The sequence below is a fragment of the Mauremys reevesii genome, linkage group 5 (assembly GCF_016161935.1).
Source record: "Mauremys reevesii isolate NIE-2019 linkage group 5, ASM1616193v1, whole genome shotgun sequence".
NCBI classification, from domain to species: domain Eukaryota; kingdom Metazoa; phylum Chordata; order Testudines; family Geoemydidae; genus Mauremys; species Mauremys reevesii.
The window spans coordinates 85,839,095-85,860,530 of NC_052627.1; the positions used below are offsets into that span (position 1 = coordinate 85,839,095).

The 21,436-nt window shown below is 39.5% G+C and overlaps 1 protein-coding gene across 5 annotated transcripts in view; it reads left to right on the forward strand.

Annotated features, from left to right (window-relative positions):
- Positions 1-1,144: 1,144 nt before the first annotated feature.
- The window catches only part of SGCZ (sarcoglycan zeta), a 491,213-nt gene continuing 470,921 nt past the window's right edge, over positions 1,145-21,436 (forward strand). For 2 of the 5 annotated variants that reach the window (XM_039542313.1, XM_039542316.1), the window contains exon 1: positions 1,151-1,220. In XM_039542313.1, the coding sequence (XP_039398247.1) occupies positions 1,161-1,220 (60 nt within the window). In that variant the 5' untranslated portion in view covers positions 1,151-1,160. Of the gene's footprint in view, positions 1,221-13,243; positions 13,264-21,436 lie in introns of those variants that run through there. The other 3 variants (XM_039542317.1, XM_039542314.1, XM_039542315.1) reach the window with 3 other exon arrangements.

The window sequence follows — 21,436 nt, forward strand, 5'->3', positions numbered from 1 at the left end:
GAAAAGTGAATGTGAAGAGCTTCAAAATATAAATATTGATGATTGGGCTGAAGGGGGAGAGAACAGGTGCAATATACTGCTATATATATCTGTCAATGTTATCATTTCATCCTCTGACTTCCAAAGTGAAAATTTTCTGGCACTTCCTGGGCTAATGCTTCCTCAGCTTTTGAAAGCTCATCATCCATGATATGTCTGCTCCGCTATCTCCCTGTTCAGCCCACCACCAGTGGCAAAGTACATAAGAATTTCTGTGTCTTCATGAACACACCATTATGCTGCAGAATTTGTATTGCTTTGATAATCTTTGTTATTAGCTGATCCTTCTTTTCCCTTACAGAGGGAATGTAGCATGTATTGAGAAAGGAATAAAATAATACTCAGTGGAAGCAAAGGTAAAAGTAATATAGTACATTACTATGTTCATAGCATACATGAGGCATCAGAGTTGTAAATTTAGTATCTTTCTTACCAAAAATTAGAGATTATATTAGTCCAGCGAGTTCAGGTTTGTTCTAGAGACAGTACTTAGCTGGAGGTGACTGACAACACTGCTCTTAAAGCACTCCATACAGTTTTAAGGCTAGCTGTACTTGGGAGCATGCATGATCCTGAGGATATTTGAAGTAGCATGGTGCTGGGTAAGAAGGGAGATTGGTGTAAAAGCTGTACAGGCAAGTGCATTCCTCTTGCCTGCACACTGCAGGCAGTGCGATATTTCCTGAGCTGTACTCAATCTATAATTTTTTTATAAAAAAATAAAAAGTGACACATGGAGATTGGAAGGAAACTATGAAGGGGGAAAAGGAATACATTTAATGTGTATTAAAAGATCAACATTATTTAATCTGAGGCTACAAACGCTATTATGCATTATTCAGAATTGCATGGTGTCTGTGACAGAGTGCTAGGCAGGAACACCTGAGCCAGACCTCTCCTCACAGCAGCTCCAATCAAACAATACAGAAAAGCTGATTAAACAGAGCTGTGCCTAATTTGTGAGTGGAGGAGAGCTGGAAGGCTAATTAAGCCATTAGGCAGAGGCTAGAAATAGGCACAAGAGGCAGTAGATGTAGGAGGGAGACTGCCCTTCTCTGTGTTGTAGGACTGTTGGAACAGAGCTGGGTGGAGGAGCATGCCATGCCATGCCATGCCATGCCATGCCATGCGGTGTTTTACCAGAACAAGGGTCTCTGAGCTGTCTATGGACCAGAGCAGAGGTAGGAGCTAGAGGGTCCTATTACAGTATCACTAGTGTGGTTTGGGTACCCTAACTTTTCATTTTCCATGCTTTAACATGTCTGGATATCTTTTTTTTTTTTAATTGAACCTAGCTTTGAATTTCCTGGATTTGCAATGCTTAATTTGGAGATAATTACAGCCTTGTGATAATGTGTTGGGTTTGTTTTACCTTAAATTACACATATAATCTCTCAACATTAACTCCATCTTAATGTAGATTTTTTTTTCCTCTGGGAATTCTCTACAAACTAAACCAGAATAGATGTGTGCTCCTGCAAGAATCTACAACCCAAACACATTGCAGGGGCTTCTTTACTAGTGGTTGCACTCATATGATCCAAAGTGGCTGAAATATTGCTAGATTTCTTCCATTTGTTCAAAATTTTGTAGAACTTCTCACCTTAATGTGGTGCTCAGATACCAGTGTGATAAGGATCTGAAATGGGACAAAATAGAGCCAGATTTGGTAACCTTCAAGAATTACAGCCAAACTGGCCTTTTCTCTCAGGCTTTTTTGGGCATTGTAGAAAAAGTTAGGTGGAGGCTGTCAGGCAGATCAGGTTTTATGAGAGGTATTTATATTTGATTAAGGTTTGTGTTTTGGTTGTATGTAATATACCTAGATTTTTGCAGGGGTGTTTGAAATTTAAACAAACGCTAATAAGCAAAGTTCAAATTTTAACCCTGGTTTGACATTCAGTCCAAAGACTAAGTCTTAGCCTAAATCTAACCTGGATTTGAACATAACCTGTTAGCTCAGTCTACTTTGTGCCTAATTCATTCATTTGGTCACTTGATCTTAATTTCCTCCATTTTCAAAGACTTCATCAAGGCAATTTGATTGCAGGTAAGTAATATTCAGAATGTTTATTTAAAATCCCACATTACTTTATTGAGATCTTCAACCAACTTTGCATGTTGATACGACTGTTCTTGGCAAAAGTGGCATGCCACTAACTAATCTAGGGCAGTTTATTTTATTTTTAAGATATCTCTGTATTTGTCATTAATATTGTTTCTATTAGATATCCTTTAGTAGAACTCAGCCTTGACAAAATAACCTTGTCATGCTCCTTTGTGACAGGCTATCAGTGTAACAATGCATTTAGACACTGTTTCATACAGTAAATTTCTCTATATTTACTTTGCTCTGGCTTTCTGATCTGCATCTGCTTTCATGATTGCTGATCCTGTTGTGTCAATCTTTTCATGGTACACAAATATTAAACACAGTACTTGTTCATCTTTCCCATTCTCTTCTTCAGAGCCTGAAGATGGTTCAGAATAGAGACTCTTCAAAATGTTGATTGTTTCTTAGTGTTGTTTGTACCTCCAAATCAGTCTCCAGAAGAGAGAATGTGTAAGAAACATATTGCTAGATAAAAGTCTTCTCTTCCTATAGCTTTTAAGGTTTCTTTGGTGTAACAGTTTCCTGGTAGTTGTTGCATCCCTGGTGTGCTGTGCTTCCCTCAGGCAGAGGTTGAAAAGTTATGTATATTTAAGTTCTTCTACTTCTCCTTTTTTTTATTATGTAACTGCAAAAAAAATCTCCTGGGATCTTTTCTTTTTCTGAAAGTTGAATGTGTGCTCCATTTTGGGCTTGAGGATTTTAAAAAGCTTTTTTTAAAATAAATTCTGCAGTTATGTACCAAAAGAGAGAGAGCAGTCAGAAACTGAACAGAGTAGAAATGAGGCTATATCCATGGAAACATATTTTAATAGTTATTGAACTATTTCTGTCTGATTCATGAGTGACCTTAACACTAAGGACAGGGATCAAGAAAACCAATATAGGTGGTTTTATCATTAAGACAAAGGGCTGAAGATCAAGAGACCTGCTTGTGCCTCAGGCTTTCTGTGTAACATTGGCTAAGTTTCTACATGAGATTCTTCACCTATAAAGTAAGGATTATACTGCTTAGTGTCTGTTTTGCTCTTATGTGGTTGGTGGAACACAGGGGTTAGCTGCACCAGCAGACAGTGCAGCTTGCCAATTCAGTAGACCTCGATGTCACTCATGAAGCAAGAGAATGGCTCAGTTTGGTAAAGGCGCTCAAGCAGGTTTATTGTCAAAGTGCGGTCCTAGTACCCTGTTTCAACGGTAACAGTACACTAAACCTTGTATGCCCACAACAAGGTGCCAACTCCATTAATATAACAGAAAGCTGTCCCCTAGGCCAAGCAAACATGCCCCTCCTATGGCTACTCTTTTTACACATTGCTACAAACAAGTTATGTATTGTACCCTCTAGTTCGAACAAAACGTTCTCATCCATTATCATTGTCATCTAATCCTTATCTTTACAAGGGGTTGGTGTGTTCTTGTACCACACTTTTTGGACTGTATTTACACAGTTACTTAAGAAGTCTGAATGTTCTTGTACAGGGCTAGCTCCAGGTTTTTTGCCGCCCCAAGCAACCCAAAAAAAGGTCAGAAAGGAACCTTCAAAGAGCTGGTATGCTGCCCCTTGAAAAAGGCTGCCCCAAGAACATACTTGGAACGCTAGTGCCTAGAGCTGGCCCTGTTGTACCATCCTCTTCTATCGGGAATTTGCTTGATTAGCTGATGCGTAGATGTTCCAACAAGGCCTTTGGCTTAGGCTGTTAGCCATGTATATGGCTCCAGTAAGGCCTACAGATATTTCCCATAATCTTCAGATAGATGGTGCAATGCAAGTGTAAATTATTATATACCGTATGGAAGGAAAGTAGTACTTAAAAATGAAATAGGTCAGACATTGCAGCATTCCTTTCCATTTAAATGAAACAAAAACAAAACATCCATATAGAATGGGCGTGTAGGTGATTTCCAGAAATGATCTGTTTGTAGATAAATTCTCACCTAATGTCCCAATATCAGCTGAGAAGTAGTTGAATTGAAACAAATCATGGTAAGCTAGAATTGCTTAATTGTTGCAGTAGACACTTCCTTTTGATTACATCTAATTTGCTACCTGTTAATAGGGTGGAGGGATAGCTCAGTGGTTTGAACATTGGCCTGCTAAAGCCAGAGTTGTGAGTTCAATCCTTGAGGGGGCTACTTAGGGACCTGGGGCAAAAAAATCAGTACTTGGTCCTGAAGGCAGGGGGGTGGACTCCTTGATCTTTCAAGGCCCCTTCCAGTTCTAGGAGATAGATATCTCCTATTATAATACTTTCAATTTTTACATAATAAACTAATCTATTTGGCAAAGCAATGATTGTCAGAGTGAGGTACAAATAGCAGGAAAGGAGGAGGATTCAGGTGTTGCAGAATGGAACTGAGCTGGGAACATTGCCTTACTTGATTTTTAGAATAGTACTGTATTTTTGCCAACCTTCTAGCACAGGAGTGCTGATACTGTTGCATTTCTAGTACTTATTGATCTGGATGGAACAGGAGGAGTAGGAAGGAGTCTAGTCTGCCAAAGAAGCTTATTGGAACATCTCTGAGGGTGAGATTTACCTGCATTTAGTTTCCTACTGTATTAGTCTTTAGACCTGTATGCTTTTTGTTTTATTTTGCTTGGTAATTTACTTTGTCTGTTATTTGGAACAACTTAAATCCTACTTATACTTTTTGCATATTAATTGACCCAGAGCAAGTAATGAATACCTGGGGGAGCAAAGAGCTATGCATACCTTTCTATCAGTGTTATAGAGGATGAACAATTTGAGTTTATCCTGTATAAGCTTTATACGGCGTAAAAGGGATTCATTTGGGGGTTTGGATCCCATTGGGAATTGGGTATCTGGGTGCTAGAGACAGGAGCGCTTTCTAAGCTGTTTTAAGTTACATTTGCAGCTTTTGGAGGATGTGGTTCAGACCTGGGTCTGTTTGCAGCAGGCTAGCATGTCTGGCTCAACAAGACAAGGTACTGAAGTCATGAGCTGCCAGGGAAAACAGGCTCGGTAGTCTCAGCACATCAGGTGGCAGTCCCAAGGCGGTTTCTGTGACCCAACTGGTCACACCTCCATTTTCAGTGGAACACACTTTTCATGGAAAAATCTAGAACTGTTGACCACTGGGGAAAGCTCATGAATGCAGGAACCACATTCTCTGTTACCTTCAGGAGAAGTTGGGTACAGTGTGGTAATGGGGCTTGCCAAAGAACTATTTCTGAGGTCACTCCAGAATCCACTTTTCTATCATATAACATAGATTCAGTTATATTCACCATTTAATAGAAATATAAAGAACTAATGAGTAGAAATAACTATTGTAGCAAAACTTAGAGGTTTATAAATATGAAACCACTGGTATATAACAAATATCTAAATTTAAACTTTACATCATTACAAATATTTACATTGTCACTATAGCAAAGAAAAGTAAACTTGCAGATCCCTTTTGTGAAGAAGAGTGCTAATATACACCTCAGCTTCCAAAGCTATGACAGCACCTCTGGGTGAGCTGCAGAATGGTCCTGGTATCATGGAGAATTTTCCTGGCTTCTATACTACCCCAGTGAACGCAGAGGGCAAAAGAATGAATCCCTGTCTGATCTTGAGGACTCTTCTTTCTCTCTCAAATGTTTGTAACCCTAATAAGGCTGGGCCCGGGATCCCTGGGAGGCTTAATCCCCCAGTCTCATCATTGGTCTTTCAGGACGGAGGCTAGGGTATTCCCACTCAGGAGTAGTCTCTCCTCACTGGCCACTTCTCTGACTCAGATCACTACTAGTGAATTTAAACCACATAAAATTTATTAAACATCTGTAAACTAGGAGGAAAACTGAAAAGGTTAAATGATCAAGGAACCTGCACTATAGGTATGGGGAATATTGTAAACAATAGTCTCCTAGGCATCCTTTCCAGGACCTGGATGCTCTCTGGTGATACCATGGATAAGACACCTGCTCTGTGGGTGGCTATACACCTTCAGTCTCTGAGGTAGGACCTGTATTCCCAGTATCAGCCCTCATTTTGTATGCATAATTGGGATGATGTTTTCCAATGTACATTACTTTGCATTTATCAACACTGAATTTTATCTGTCATTTTGTTGTCCAATCACCATGTTTTGTGAGATCCTTTTTAACTCTTCAGTCTGCTTTGGACTTGATATAACACGGGTTCACATATAGCGTGGTAGCAGCAGGGCTCTGGCTGCTGCAGCGAGCCAAGTCCCTTAAAATCACTGCTGGAGCCCTGCTGCTGCTACCCCGATATAACAGCGTTTCACCTATAACACGGTAGGGATTTTTGGCTCCCCACAACTGCGTTATATCAGGGTAGAGGTGTATCTTGAGGAACTTTCTATTGTCTGCTAACTTTGCCCACCTCATTATTTACCCCATTTAACAGATCATTTATGAATATGTTGAACAACAGTGGTCCCAATTCAGATCCTTGGGGGACCCCACTATTTAGCTCTCTCCACTGTGAAAAGTGGCTATTTATTTCTATCCCTTGTTTCCGATCTTTGAACCAGTTACTGATTCATGAGGGGATCTTCCCTCTTTTTCCATGACTGCCTACTTGGCTTATAGCTTTTGGTGAGGGACCTTGTGACCTGGACTCTTTGACTATATCCACTGGATCACTTTTTTCCACGTATTTGTTGACATCCTCAAGAATTCTAGTTAATGAAGACATGATTTCCATTTACAAAAGTTGTTGACTCTTCCACAACATAGTGTTCATGTATGTGTCTAAGTCTATTCTTTACTATAGTTTCAACCCGTTTGCCTGGTTACTGAAGTTAGGCTTATTGGCCTGATGTTGCCAGGATCAGATCTAGAGCTTTTTTTTTTTTTAAAAAAAAGGAACCATATTAGCTATCCTCCAGTTATCTGGTACACAGGGTGATTCAAGCAATAGGTTACATACCACCATTAGTTCTGTAATTTCATGTGCATTTCTTCAGAACTAGTGGTAAATACAATCTGCTCCTTTTGACTTATTACTGTTTTATTTATCAATTTCTTTCAAAACTTCATCTACTGAGAACTCCATCTCTCATAAAAAGAATGGCTCAGGAGTGGAGATCTCACCCCTCATCGTTTGCAGTGAAGACCGATGCGAAGAATGCATTTAGTTTCTCTTCAATGGTCTTATCTTTCTTGAGTGCTCCTTTAGCACCTTCATCATCCAGTGGCCCCACTGATTGTTTCATGGGCTTGATATTCCTGATGTACTTAAAACCTATTTCGCTGTGTTTTTGTGTGTTGCTTGTTCTTAAATTTTTTTTTTGGTCTGCCTAATTATACTTGCCAGAGTTTATGCTCCTTTCTATTTTCCTCAGTGGTATTTACCTTCCAGTTTTTAAAGGATTTTTTTTGTATCTTATCACCTCTTTTACTGTGTTTAGCCATGATGGCATTTTTGGTCCTCTCACTGTTATTTTTATTTATTATTGGGGTATGCATTTTTTTTTTAAATCCATGCAACTTGCAGGCATTTCACTCCATGACTGTTTCATTTAATTTCCATTTAACTAGCTTCCTCATTTTTGTGTAGTTCTCCTTTTTGAAGTTATATGCTAGTGTGGTGGCTTTCTTTGGTATAACTCCCATTCCAAAGATGTTATATCCTTATGAAATTAAATTTATTTGTAGATCATTTGGGGAGGTCATGTTGTGCCTTCACTTGGTGGTGACAGAATAGGTCCTGTGCCGCTAGCTGTTCACATAGCAAAACTCTAGGGTTGGCCCCAACTGAGTTAATAAAGAGAAATTGTTTGGTACCAATATTCAGGAGTATAGGCACTATTGTTTCTTTTCGCTAAATGAAATTTTTACTGGCCAAATTTGAGAATTTTATTCTCCAAATATGGCACTGAATTAAGGCTTGTCTACACAAACACTTCATTCTCAGCAAGATGGGTGACTAGCATGGGATAGATTTACACCCCATGTGTCCACATGGTCACTGCTGCTGTGAACAAAGTGTCATAGTGCAGTTTAATCTCTGCTGCTTTGAAAAGGAAATAGATTAAATCATGTTAGGGAACTTTTTAGTGCACAACAGTATAATTCACTTAATGCATGGCAGGCTAGTGTTGGGTGGATTTACACCCCAGCTTGGAGACCAGCCCTGAGACATGCTATTTTTTCCTAGCTACTGATTTTGAAATGTGGGGTTGCTATATCTAGTCGTCAGGCAAGTCAAAGGGCAGTCCAGACCAGTGGTCAAGCTCACACATGAGGTCTGATAACCAGGAGCTCTAATTCAAGTGGAAGATAGAGCAAAGCAGCTAATGGGGTCAAGGGAGGCAGCAAGGCAGGGTCCAAGCAGCACCTGGCAGGCAATAGCTTGTTGTTCATAGGAGGCCAGAAAGGAAGCAGGAAGTTAATGTGGTGACCAGCCAATCAGGGAGCAGGTCATGGAACACTGGAACCTGGCCTACCTGTCTGTGAATTGCCTTGTAATAGGATGAGCTGATGTGGTGTGATGGCCAAGGCTGCTTCCCAAGTACCCAGCTGACCTGGGCTTGAGACTAAGGTTTGACAAGGGTCCTGATAGGTGTAACCTTGCTGGTGGCTACTCTGTATTCTTTGGTTCACACTGACTCAGATTGTTTGAATATCTAAAGAGTTTCCTACAGTACTGTGCCACATATACAAGTCATTTATTTTTCTTGATTTCCCATTTTTGCTATACTATATTTCATTGCTGTATTTCATGTTGAACATGGTGGCCAATTTTCAGCTAAACCAAGTCCTTGTTCAATTTTACTTTTAAAAATTATCTTTTTTAGCCATACCTTTTTATTATTTTATATCATTACTGATCTCTCCCTTCCCCTCTTTTTTCTACTTGTGTATTAATATGTATGTTATCTAAAGAGGTACTTCTGCTTCATGGATATAATGTGTTTTTCTAAGCGCAATAGGAATTTAGTGACCATTTTAAATGGCTCTGGAAAAGCATGAACGTGTGGCTAGAAAGGTGTTAGACTCAATTTATTTTTGTTTTGCTTTCGCTTTCTTGTTAAATACAAGAGTTTTATATATTCTCCCTAATTAGGCAACACTCCTGTTGAAATGAACAAACTGGGTCTTTGGAGTCAGTAAGTTTTCGTATCCTTTGTCATTCCTTTTCACTTCTCATCTTGCTAAATTACTGGTATACCCTTTAGTATTTTGATTCTCTCATATTTTGCATTGTCCTTCTGTGGTGTGCTTTCTTTTACAATCAAAATGACAAAGTTGACAATGTTATCTACAGCTTTAAGAACTTGAAAGATTTCAGCTCTTTGTACTACTGTAGAAATTTCAGTTTCAGGTCATGATTCTGTAGTTTGCAAGTGCTGTGAGATTTTTCATATTCTCACTTGCACCCAATTATATCCAAATCTTTGTTTGTCCAGTGGATGTGTATTACACCTAGTGAGATAAGGAAACAATGATGAGAATTCAAGTAAAACCCTCTTTTGAATCATGTACATTATATACTATATTTTTCTTTGCTACAGTAGCTTATATTGATGTATTGAACACCAATGGAATGTGAGCCTTTTCTCTGTACTTCTGAACCACTGCATGCTTTGTTGTAAGGAAATCTTTCCGTTTTACAGAGTTAAAGCCCAAGTATTGATTTTTCTTTTTCTCTCAAGATCTAAAAATCAACTGTAAGGTATCCAAGACACCAATCTGTTTACTGCTATCACTATTAAGCTTTTGCATTTGTGTGTTGCATACTCCTAGCTAATAATTTCCAAATTTTAATAGGATTTAAACCACTGATGATTTGACTAATTAGTGAAATCTATTTCATTCCATGACTATCTTTGCACATTTTCCTCTAATGAAGACCATTAAGTCACTTTCTGACTGATAAATGCACAACTTTAGTCTATTTTTCTTCTATCATGTTTTAATTTTTTACTTGAAATGTCATTTAATTTCTACACCTTTTTCCACCCTAGTTATTTTATTGAATCAACCATAATCCTTTGGAGATCCTCAGTCCATTATATTTTGTGCATATACAGTAACTTGAGCAGCTAATATTTGGGGTCAGATTCTATCTCACAGCGATTCTACACCAATGCAAGTCCACTGACTTAAGTTATTTCTGGTTTACACCAGGGTATAGATCAGAATTGGACACAATTGTTCAGGTTTTTTTAATACAAGTACCAATTTTAATATTGTTTGTGAACTCTTCAGTTGAGTGTTCTTGGTATTTGAAGGCTGAGTATAATCAAAGTGGAAACAGGTTGCTGTCAAAACTAATGAGACTTGGTGGGATTATTTAAATCGGGAGCTTGGGGAAAAAAACATAGATGTTGAGAAGCATTCAATTTGGACACTATCTGTAAAGGAAAGCAATAATACAGAGGTATCTCTGTGTCTAGTAAAGAACAGAACAAACTACAGCAGAACTGAAGGTTGAGATCATATTGCTAAATGATGGAAAATACAGGGTGTCAGAATAAAGTATATTAAATAAAACTAGGCTCCTGGATGAAGATAAAAACTATACGTGTCTGTTTCAGTGCAAGTGTTTTAAAAGAAAACTGAGATGAACTAGAAATCCTGGCAATGAAAGAGGACCTTGACATAATAGGCATTACTGAAACATGATTGCATGATTTAAAAAAATGGATGCTGTATTACTTCTCGACAGAATAGGTTCATGCGTAGGTGGTTCAGTAATGTTATACTGTTCCCAAAATATCCTATGGGGTCTACACAGCTAACGTTTATAGCATGGAAATGCAACTGTAGTGGATTTAATAGTGAAAGATTGTAAACTTTGGCATATAAAAGGTAAGATGGAAAATGGAAGGGCTAAGATGTTTTGAGAGCAAATAGCCAAAGAAATAATATTAGGTGTTTCTGCAGTAGAGAAACATCCAAAGATCCCTTGGTCCCCTGGACTACCATGGAGTAAAGACAGCTAAATGAGGGCTTTTCATCATTATTCCCCATGGAGGATATTGGGGAGATGTGTTTATTGGTTATACTCTTTCCAGGCAATGAAGATGAGTTGGTAAAAAAGGAGGTAGAACAAAATAATAAATTAAAGGTCATCTGGTGTAACAGATCAGACAGTACATATCAGAGTTCTGAAGAACTTAAGCGTGAACTGGCTGAGCTACTAACAAAGCTAGGTAGTCTCATTAAAATTGGCTGACACCAAAAGATCAGAGGGTAGCACATGTTGTGCCTAAGTGTGTAGGGGAATGTCAACACTGCAAGTGAAAGTGTAATTGTAGATCTGTCTGTGCTAGCCTTAATCTAGATAGTGCGGGTCACAATAATGGTGAAGATGTGGTGGCATGGTTTTCAGCACAGGCTAGCCACCTGACGACTAGCTCACTTGGGAATGTACTCAGGTTGCTACTATTGTTACCTGTGCTTGCTAGATTAAAACTAGCACAGGTATACCTACCTATGTTACAATTATACCTTCATTTTCAGTGTAGACACAAAGGCATTAGGAGCAATCTTTAGAATTACAGACCAGTGAGCCTTACTTTAGTATCAAAAAATGGGTTGAAACAGTATTAAAACATAATCAGGGAAAAGATGAACATGTGATATGATAAAGACAAAACTGACATGGTTTTTGTAAAAATCATGCCTCTAATTCACAAGAATTTTGTGAACATGGCAGCAATCTAGAGTCTGAAGAAGAACCAAAATATATGTATATATTGTATAAAAAATCATTTTCATTAAACTCCGTAAGAGTCACTCATAAGAAAACTAAGTCACGTCTTTTCTGAATACCATTCAGCTATGTCTTCTACACTCATTTATTACATTGAGATTATTTCCTTTGCATGCACAGTATTAAAATGGAATTCTAGCTCACAGCTGTATATCTTTGGGCTCTCCTTCAAAGGCTCCTATGCCTATTTGATAGTATTTAGTGACCTCTTGTTTGGGATTCAAACTTAAAATGCCTCTTTCTGGCACACAAGGTTTTAATTCATCGCTTGAGTATTACCAGCAGCAGCAAATCTCAAGGCCAGTGCTGGTCAGATATATCGGAATCAGGAACAGACTATGGAGGCACTCTTATGAGAAATCTGGAATTGAAATATTTCTAGCTTCTATAGGCTGATCTAGCAGAAAGAAAACACTCTGCACAAGGACAGGCATTATCAAGGTATACAGTTCAAATATGGAATTTCTTTTCTTGTAGTTGAGTAAATTTCAAATGCACTTCTATTGAAATGCTGCCCACATTGGTCTGCATCACTTTATTCCTTTCATTCATAAGGGGGAGAAAGTACACTTCTCCAGCTGAAGTGTCTTGCATAGGCAGAAAAAAACAAAATATGTAGGTTCCTAAGTTTGTGAGTTAGCTGTTTAATGTGAACATATCTGCACTTCAGTGACAATTTTCTGAGCTCTGTTTTTTTGGTTTGTGTGGGTTTTTAGGTTAGAACAGAGTTTGAGCATATAAATGAGCTGAAGTTTCTTTTCTACCTTAAGTTATGGCCAGCAGCATGTCCCATAAAAAGAACATTACTAAAATTAATTACACTTACATAGGTGAGCTACAAAACATTTCTTAAGTGATAACAGAATGAGAGCAGATTGAGTATTAGCACAACCTTGACTTTATTGACCAACAGGTCAACTTCATCTCCCTCTTAAATAAAACATGAACCAAATTTAAGAATGAGGGTCCCAGAACGATCCAGATATATAGCTTCTGGTTGAATTCTGTGCTAAATACACCCAACTGTTAGGCTTTCTAAATCTCCCTGTGATTGATATTACATCCTTTCATGCATTATCTGGAAGTTGGAGTGTAGCCTGGCCTCCAAAAAAAAAATTGGTAGTTTGGATGCTAATGCAGCCTTGGAGAAATTAGATTTTCTATAAAGCTTTAGTAGCATTGAAGATAAATACAGAGGGTAATAAGCAACATAATGATCTTAGAATCTGCAGCTTCATCCTATCTAATGTCCCAGAAGACTAATGTAATTTCAGAGGAAAAAGGTACTAAGATGCATCATTTATCTTTCTCTCCCATGCCTGTGCTATCAGCTGAGATGTAGTACATTAACATGTGAATGGAATTTTTGTCAATCGAGAGAGAGGGATAGCTTTGAAGACATACAAGGAAACAGAGGTATGTAGACTCAGTTATGTCACAGATTGAAACATTTAATATATTAAAACCTTGAGTTTGAATTACAAATAGAAAGCTGAAAACACATTTCTTATTTACTATATTCCACTCATACTGATCTCTTTTCCATATCCTTTTACTTTGAGTTACCATTTTATAAAGGTCAGTTTAGGAACATAGAGTTCTGAGGTTATATTATACAAAAATCTTTTAAAAAGTCTTTATGGAGTCATTTGAAAATTTTGAATGAAATGATATCACAGATGTAAATAAAGTTAATTGAATTCTGGCATTACACTAATTAAAGAATTTAAGGGCTTTCTTTTTTTTACCCTCAAGTTTACTGTATTTCTGGAAGCAAATATTTATATGGAATTTTTTATGTACTGACATGTCACTCTCACCATTGTGCAGAAACTGCACAAATCTGTTCCCTTTTTAGATGTATTTTAAGTTAAATATCATAACCCAATATGCAGCACTCATCAGGGGAAATGATGGAACTTACTTTCCCCATAGTTGGATTGTCTTTACAATGGTTTCTTAAATTTTTTCAGAACTACTTCATAGGTTGTATGTACTGAAAAACCAGATACCAAAAATGTAACAGCAAAATTGCTCAAGGTATGATCACCTCTTAAAGAATGGTCAAGCTTAGATCTAGACACAGCTATTGCCTAGTCATTAGGAAGTAAAACCTAAAAAAAAGCTGTTAAGAGTATATCTGGTTATTGTGGCTGACTGAGTAAACCTGAGTTTTCATTCTTGCGCTCTTACAACCTCAAGAAGGATACAAGTACAATATATTTTCAGTCCAAGCAACTCATGTTCAGATTTAAGAAAGTATAAGGAAGAATTCATAGTGTTTCAGCATTAAGCTTTAACTCTTATCCGAAGTTTGCCTGGCTAACTACCTTAACATTAGTCTGCAAAACTGATCTGGAAATCTCGTGAGTCAGTCAGTTCCTAGAATATACCAGATTCTTCTATTTCCAGTGAAAGACAGACAATAGTTGCACATGTGGGTTCCTGCTAAAATACTGCGAAGTGGGTAGGGAAGATAAATAATGAGAAGTTGTATTCTTTGGGACCTCAAAGAATTGATACAATGGTAGAGTGCATATAGCAAGATAAAATCTTGCTTTTCCTACTGCTAAGAGGTGAGTTGAAAAGTTTTATTTAATCAATTAGTGAATACACTTTGGCATGGATTGTAGGCAGTAAAATGGAAGTGTTTATCTTATTACTGTGTCATAATTTCCAATTTTCATGATGTAATATTATGGTACTATAAATCTAATTAATAAAGTAACTACTAGTATTTCCTTTTTAGTGGCAATACTCTAAAGAAGTAGATAACATCACCTGCTAATGTAGTTCAGGGAACTGGAACGAGAGAGAACACACTTCAGGCACAGGGCTATTCACTACATGTCCAAGGTTCCTTCCCCATTCTGAACTTTAGGGTACAGATGTGGGGGACCTGCATGAGAAGCTCTAAGCTTTAACTACCAGCTTAGATCTGGTCTTGTTGCCACCATCCAGATTTCTCAGTGTCTGGAACACCCTCTTTCCTCCCCAAAACCACCACCTCCCTGGGTAGCCTTGAGAGACTTCACCAATTTCCTGATCCAAATCCCTTGGATCTTAAAACAAGGAGAAATTAACCATTTCCCTTCCTTTTTCCCCACCAACTCCTGGTGGATCCAGATCCAACCCCCTTGGATCTAAAAACAAGGAAAAAATCAATCAGGTATTAAGAAAAAGGCTTTTAATTAAAGAAAAGAAAGGTAAAAAAACCCTCTGGGAGAGATTAGCATACCAGCTACTCTCACAGACAACAGATTCCAAACACAGAGGATGTTCCCCTGGGCAAAAAATTAGTTACACAAAAAATACCCACATACCCAATTTGATTCTTCCTCTAATTGCACAAGACAGGTTACAAAGAAATAAACATAAACCTATTTATTCCTTTCTAAAACTTACTACTCTGACAAGAGGCTGGCTCCTTATTCTTTTTCACTCCGGCTGAAACTGACTAAACAAAGGAAAACTTCCCTCCTTTTTGAAACATTTTGTTCCCCCATTGGTTCCTCTATGGTTGGTCAGGTGTCAGCTAGGCTAGGTGAACTTCTTAAACCTTTACAGGTAAGAGGCATTAACCCTTAACTATCTGTTTGACACTACACTAGGAGTATTGTATTAACAGTGAAGTTACTGGAGCACATAGAAACCCTAGTCATGGACCAGGACTTCATTGTGCTAGGCACAGTACAAATACAGAACAAACAAACTCCTGTCCCAAAGAGCTTACAGTCTAAGGTATAAATCATGATGAATAAATATAGACACAGCTAAGTGGGGGAGTAAAGTAAATTATGGCTATATCTACATAGCAATGTAAGCATAGGGTAAATGGGACTCTAGTTAGCTGACTTGTCAGGGAAACCTGGGCTAGAGCATCTACATTACATTTTAATCCTAGATTAAGAATTTTCTGACCCATACTCTGGCATTCACCCTGCAGTCCACAGACTCAAGTTAAAGTAACCATATCCCAGAGTGCCTAGTGCCCTCCCCAAATGTTGACATTCTAGCCCTAGGAACATGTTGCACAGTGGGGAAAACTCTACTGTCCACCCTCTTTCCTAACTGGGGTGGTGCTATTGATGGGACTTCGGTGCCCATAAAGAGCACCTGAGTACATGAACAGCATAATTAGCTCCTCTGGTGACTGTCTCAGGAGAATGACTGCAGTTTGAGAAGGCCTTACATTGAACTGCCATCTGATCTGAGAATTGGACTCTCCAGATTTAGGCTGAGTCACATTGGAAGGGAAATACCCATGCGCACCAGTTCTGAGGATAATTAGGACATTCGTCTCCAGGGCTGTCAAAGTATTAAAATGAAACTTTGCAATTCTCAATGGGCTGTTCAGTGAAGGTGTGTTTAGTTTAGTCTGTTTTGAAGTTTGACATAAAATGAAAGTATCAGATGAGACATACCCCAGCCTGGCAGCTGCTAGCTGGGGAGAGATGAAATGCATTCCCAGAGCTCGGAGCGCAGTGCGCTCCAGTGATCCCTTATCCCTGGCTCTGCTGCACCTCAGGAGGCAGAGATGAGGGATTTTCAGTAGGCTGCAGGGAAGCTTTGGGGCTAGCTCCCACTCTCCGCCCTAACTGTGTATGGGGCCTGGGTGTGCCTGCACACACAGGCCCAGGGAGAGCAGCAGGAGCCCAGGAGCAGAGCAGGGACCAAGCGCTGCCCTTCAGAGAAGGGAAGCAGCCAGGGGAGGGATGACTCCTGCCTATCAACGTTTTGCTCCCTACTCCAGGCAAGCTCCACACAGAAGGAAGGGGGATCTGGAGCCACCATCGTGGGAACAGTAGGAAGGAGGAGTGTGCTCAGTCAGACAGTAATGGTGGTTCTGGCACGTTGCACTGGCTGCCTGAGGCATTGCTCCTCTGCTGCCATGAACTGTGGGCTACAATTGGAGAACTTCCAGGACCTGAGTTAAGCTGGGGCCATGTGCACACACAGGAAACCACTGGGGCTATGTCCCAACGTAACACAGGCTTACATCCTCTAGCCCTGCAGGGTCCTGGAATCCTGGATCCAAGTCCTAGTTTAGCAAATTTGCAGTGTGGATGCAAAGGGGAGGGGTTGGCTTGCCCCTGGGCTTAAATTGCTGTGTAGACATACCCACTGACCATATTAGTCATGGTTTCATACCAGCAGCCTTTCTGCTATCAAGAGTTTCATAGGCATCATCGCAAAGGAAAGTATTCAGGAGGGTTTTGAAGGTGGATGGTTATGGGCATTGTCCCCCAACTGTGGGGGGCGGCATGGGAGAAAGTACAAAGATGTTTGAAAATGTAACAAGTGAACAGTGGAGGTTGACATCATGGGCCAATCAGAGGCAAACATTGACAGCAAATAAAAGATCATGGGCTCTTATTCTTGAGTATCAAACATGCAGTATCAACCAACCACTTTTGGGGGCCTGATCTAAAGGCCATCAGACAATAGTCCCCTTCACTTCAATGGGTCTTGGATCAGGCTGTTAATGCAATAGTCTTTCACTCGCAGATGCTTCTATGGCTTTGTTCACAGTTGAATGAAAAAGAGAATCCCAATTTCAGGCCTTGGTGGGTAAAAGCAAAGATATAGGGAAATTTTACAGTTCTCGTTTGCTTTTGGGCTTTGCTTGCAGAGCTTCCTCTTCTCTCCCCCTCACTCCCCCCCGCCCCGTTTAAATTCATGCAACCCAAATATCTCCAAACAAAACTTAATCAAAACCATCAAGTGTTGCCAGTTCTTGGGTTATAAAACCATGTGGAACCCTTAGTTTTACAAAGCTTCTACCTTAAACCCAGAACTTGGTCCAAGCTTTCTGAACAATGTGTAAAATTCAGGAAATGTTTGAATGAATCTTGCTCAAGTCTGGGGTTTTAATAAAAGGTTTGCACAGGTCTAGACCAAAGGCTTTAATATTTGTCTATAGCCATGAGGCCAAATCTGACGAAGTGCTGAACTTCTTGTCCAAAGAATTTACAGATGCTCAACTCCAATCAGGATTTGTCTCCACATAAGGAAAATGTTGTTCTGCCAAAAACAAAGTAGGTTTGTAGACTAGTTACTACCACCACCTAGCAGCAGGTAACGTATCCAAATGAAGTCTCCTCTATTCTGGCTATTAGATGCATTTTTTCCATTCACATTCATGTCTGAAGTTTAGCAAAAGAGATACCAATTTGGCTAGAAATGACCAAGACCATTAATTGCGGAATTGTAATTAGTTTGAAAACAATGGAAACATTACTGAGAATTCATATCAAACTCTGCCCAGGAAGAAAAACATTTGTTTCTGGGGATTGCTACAATGAGGGTTTTTTCTTTTGTTCACGTAGGTAAATTGGACCAAAACCTAGTTGAGTTGTGACCATCTTATTAATTTCTATATACTCCTAGGAAACTGAAGGAAATGGTTTAAGACAGTCCATTTAGAAGTAATGTACTTAAAATGTGTCTGTACTGTCTTCTGATTCTTTGGCTATATCTACACTGCAGTTGGGAGTGGAGACAGACACACTCGCCCTGCTTTAGCTGAAGCACCAAAAATAGCAGCACAGCTTGAGCAGCCTGGGCTAGCAGCCTGAGTATGCACCCAAGGGGTCAGAGGTGGCTTGTATTCAGCTAGTCCTAGCTGCCACCCATGCTATCCTGGCTACTCTGCTATTTGTAACATGCTAGCATAGGTACATGTCTGTCTACACATGCTGGGAAGCATACTCCCAGCTGCAGTATAGACATAGTATTTGAGACAATTCTGTGTTTACAGCAGGGTAAGTCCTGTATAAGAGTATGAACCATAGCCCACTGAAATCAGTGAGCAACTTTCCATTTATAGCAGTGGTCTTTGGATCAGGCCATAACTCCTTTGAATTCAATAAGCTTACTCCAAATTTTATATCTGAAAACAGAATCTGATCCTTTACACTGTGTCAATTGCAAAAAAGCTAAAATTCATAATATACCAGTGGGACAAATTCACAAAAGCTTTAATGTATGGGATTAATGAATCACTAAAGTACATACTGTTAGGAAAAGAGACTGTGTAGTTTCTCATGGTAAACTGCAGGAAAATATTAAGTGAAAAACGAAGCCTTTCAGGAACTGGGTTTTAAGAATACTATTAGCATCTTACCATCATGTGAATACAGGACAAGAAACAGTAACAGTTAAGATATTAAGTATGATGCATTAAATATCTCTTCCTGAGAAGTCCCTAGGCCTTAGAGAATCATTGCTGGTTAATGTCACACAATGGGTCTGTTAATGGACTTCTGAAATGTTGTTGAGCAAAATGCCATTTAATTGCACAAGGAAATAGCAAACTGTAAAAATGTTCAGCTTCATAACGACAAATTTTTTTAAGAATATTCTATTTTAAGTATGAAGCACATGCAAGCTAGATTACATGTCTTCAATGAGAATAAACATACAAGTTCCTCCCTCTCCCCAGTGCAGGTGCAGTCTTAATTGAGATGTACTGATACACCAAAACAAAATGAACTCTTACTGGATTTAAATGATTGTGCTGTTAAGAACATGCCTGCATGTGTATTAGAGAATTAACTAGTCTCAAGTGTTGGTTTTAATTTGTCATATTGCCATATTGTTCAAAACATCCATTAAGAGTCTGTGTGAAATACAGAAATTGAGAGCTTTTTTCTAATTTTTTTTCTTGCATTCAAGATAAACCAAATGAGGAACAATTGCAGGAGAATCACTGTACCACTGCCTATCATGTGGACTAATTTTGTCTCATTGTTTCCTTCTACTTCTGTGTCTGTATCTACCTCTTGTCTTGTACTTATATTTTAATTTCTTTGTTCTGGGTTTGTACAGAGCCTAGCACAATGAAGACCTGGCTGACTCTCTGGCTCCTAGGCTATATGGTAGTAAAAATAAATGTTATCAGATAATACAAGTAAAACACTGTTTAAAAAAACCACTTTGTAGCCATGAACAATTGTTTACCAATTAATACTTAACAAACATCTATTATATATTCTATAACAAAACTATAAAATTGTACATGATAAATCTGTGCCTCCTATTCATCTAACTGCCAAATACTTAAACCATTTGGGGTGACTGATATGAATACAACTCGATATTGCTAGAAATTAAGAGTATGATTTAAAAAAAATATGGTGTCCTAATTCTGCTTCCACTGAAGTAAAGGGAAGTTTTACCACAGGCTGCAGTAGAACTGCAAAACTGTTGAAAAATGCACCCTGAAGTGGTGGTTGGTTAGTCAATAAAGTTCTTGAGTATTTATAGATGCATGTGTCACAAGGTCCACTCACTCCTAGCGGCACTGCCTGCCAGCCATCCTGGGGATTAGCTCCAGCCAGATGTTGAGCCCTGTCCTGGCAGTGTGTCCTCTGTTATCCTCTCACCTCACTCCAGGAACTGAAACCTCCTCTTCATGACTGAGACCTCCAGCTGGGTCACCATGTGTGTTCCCACTTCCTGGGTATCAACGTCCCTCTTGACAGCTGGGCTCAGGCAGACTTCCTACTCACTGCCCCACCAGTGCCAATTTATCAGCAGCCAATAGGGGGACCTGGGCCCACCCTTTATTGCCAGTTTAGGGGCTCCTCTCATCACCAGCCAAGGTTTGACCTACCCCTGACCTCACTGTTTTTCCCATAGCTATGCTTGCCTCTCGCCCTTCTTGGGGCTTGCTAAGCTGTGTTCCCACCTCCCAGGGAGTGACTGAAGGCTTCTTCCCTCCTGCCCCATCAGTTGCCAGCTTCCTGGCTTATATAGGCCCCAGCTGTTCCAGGGTTAAATCCTTGCTTCTTGTCTCCTTCTCCAGGTGCAGCCTAGGCACTTAATTGGCCTGCTTAACCATCTCAACCTGTCCAGGCCTTTTGTGGGGCAAACACTATTCCAGCATGTTGGTATTGATCCAGTGTGTTTTAAGCATATTCTGTCTCTCTAGTCTAGATCATTGCTAGGCCGCCTGTGGGCCACAGGTCACTCTTCAGGGTAATCTGATGGTGGGCTGAGACATTTTGCTGACATTGACCATCCACAGGCACGGCTCCTCCCACACCTCCCAGTGGCTGAAGTTGGCCATTCCTGGCCAATGGGAGCTGCGAGAATCAGTGGCCAGCATGTCCCTGAGGCCTGCAGCTCCTATTGGTCAGGAACAGTGAACCGCAGCCATTGGGAGCTGTAGGGGACCATGCCTATGAATAGTCAACATTAGCAAAATGTCTCATGACCCACAATCAGATTACCCTGATGGGCTGCATGCAGCCCGCAGATTGCCCACCACTGCTCTAGATGATTATATGGCCCCATCACCATGGTATCTATGCTTCCGACACACAATGAATTTAGCCTCAAAATGCCCCAGTGAAGTAGGAAAGTAGTATTCCTATTTCACAGATGGGGACTGAGACACAAAGCAATTAAGTGACTTATCCAAGGTCACATTGGAAATCCATGAGAGTTAAAAACTTGTACTGGGTTTCAGGAAACCTGGATTCAGTACCTTAACCAGAAGACCATCCTGCCTGATTAAGAGGTGGAGTTTTAAGAACTTTAGTCTATGTAAAACTTTGCAGTATACAATTGCAAGTGTTTCTCA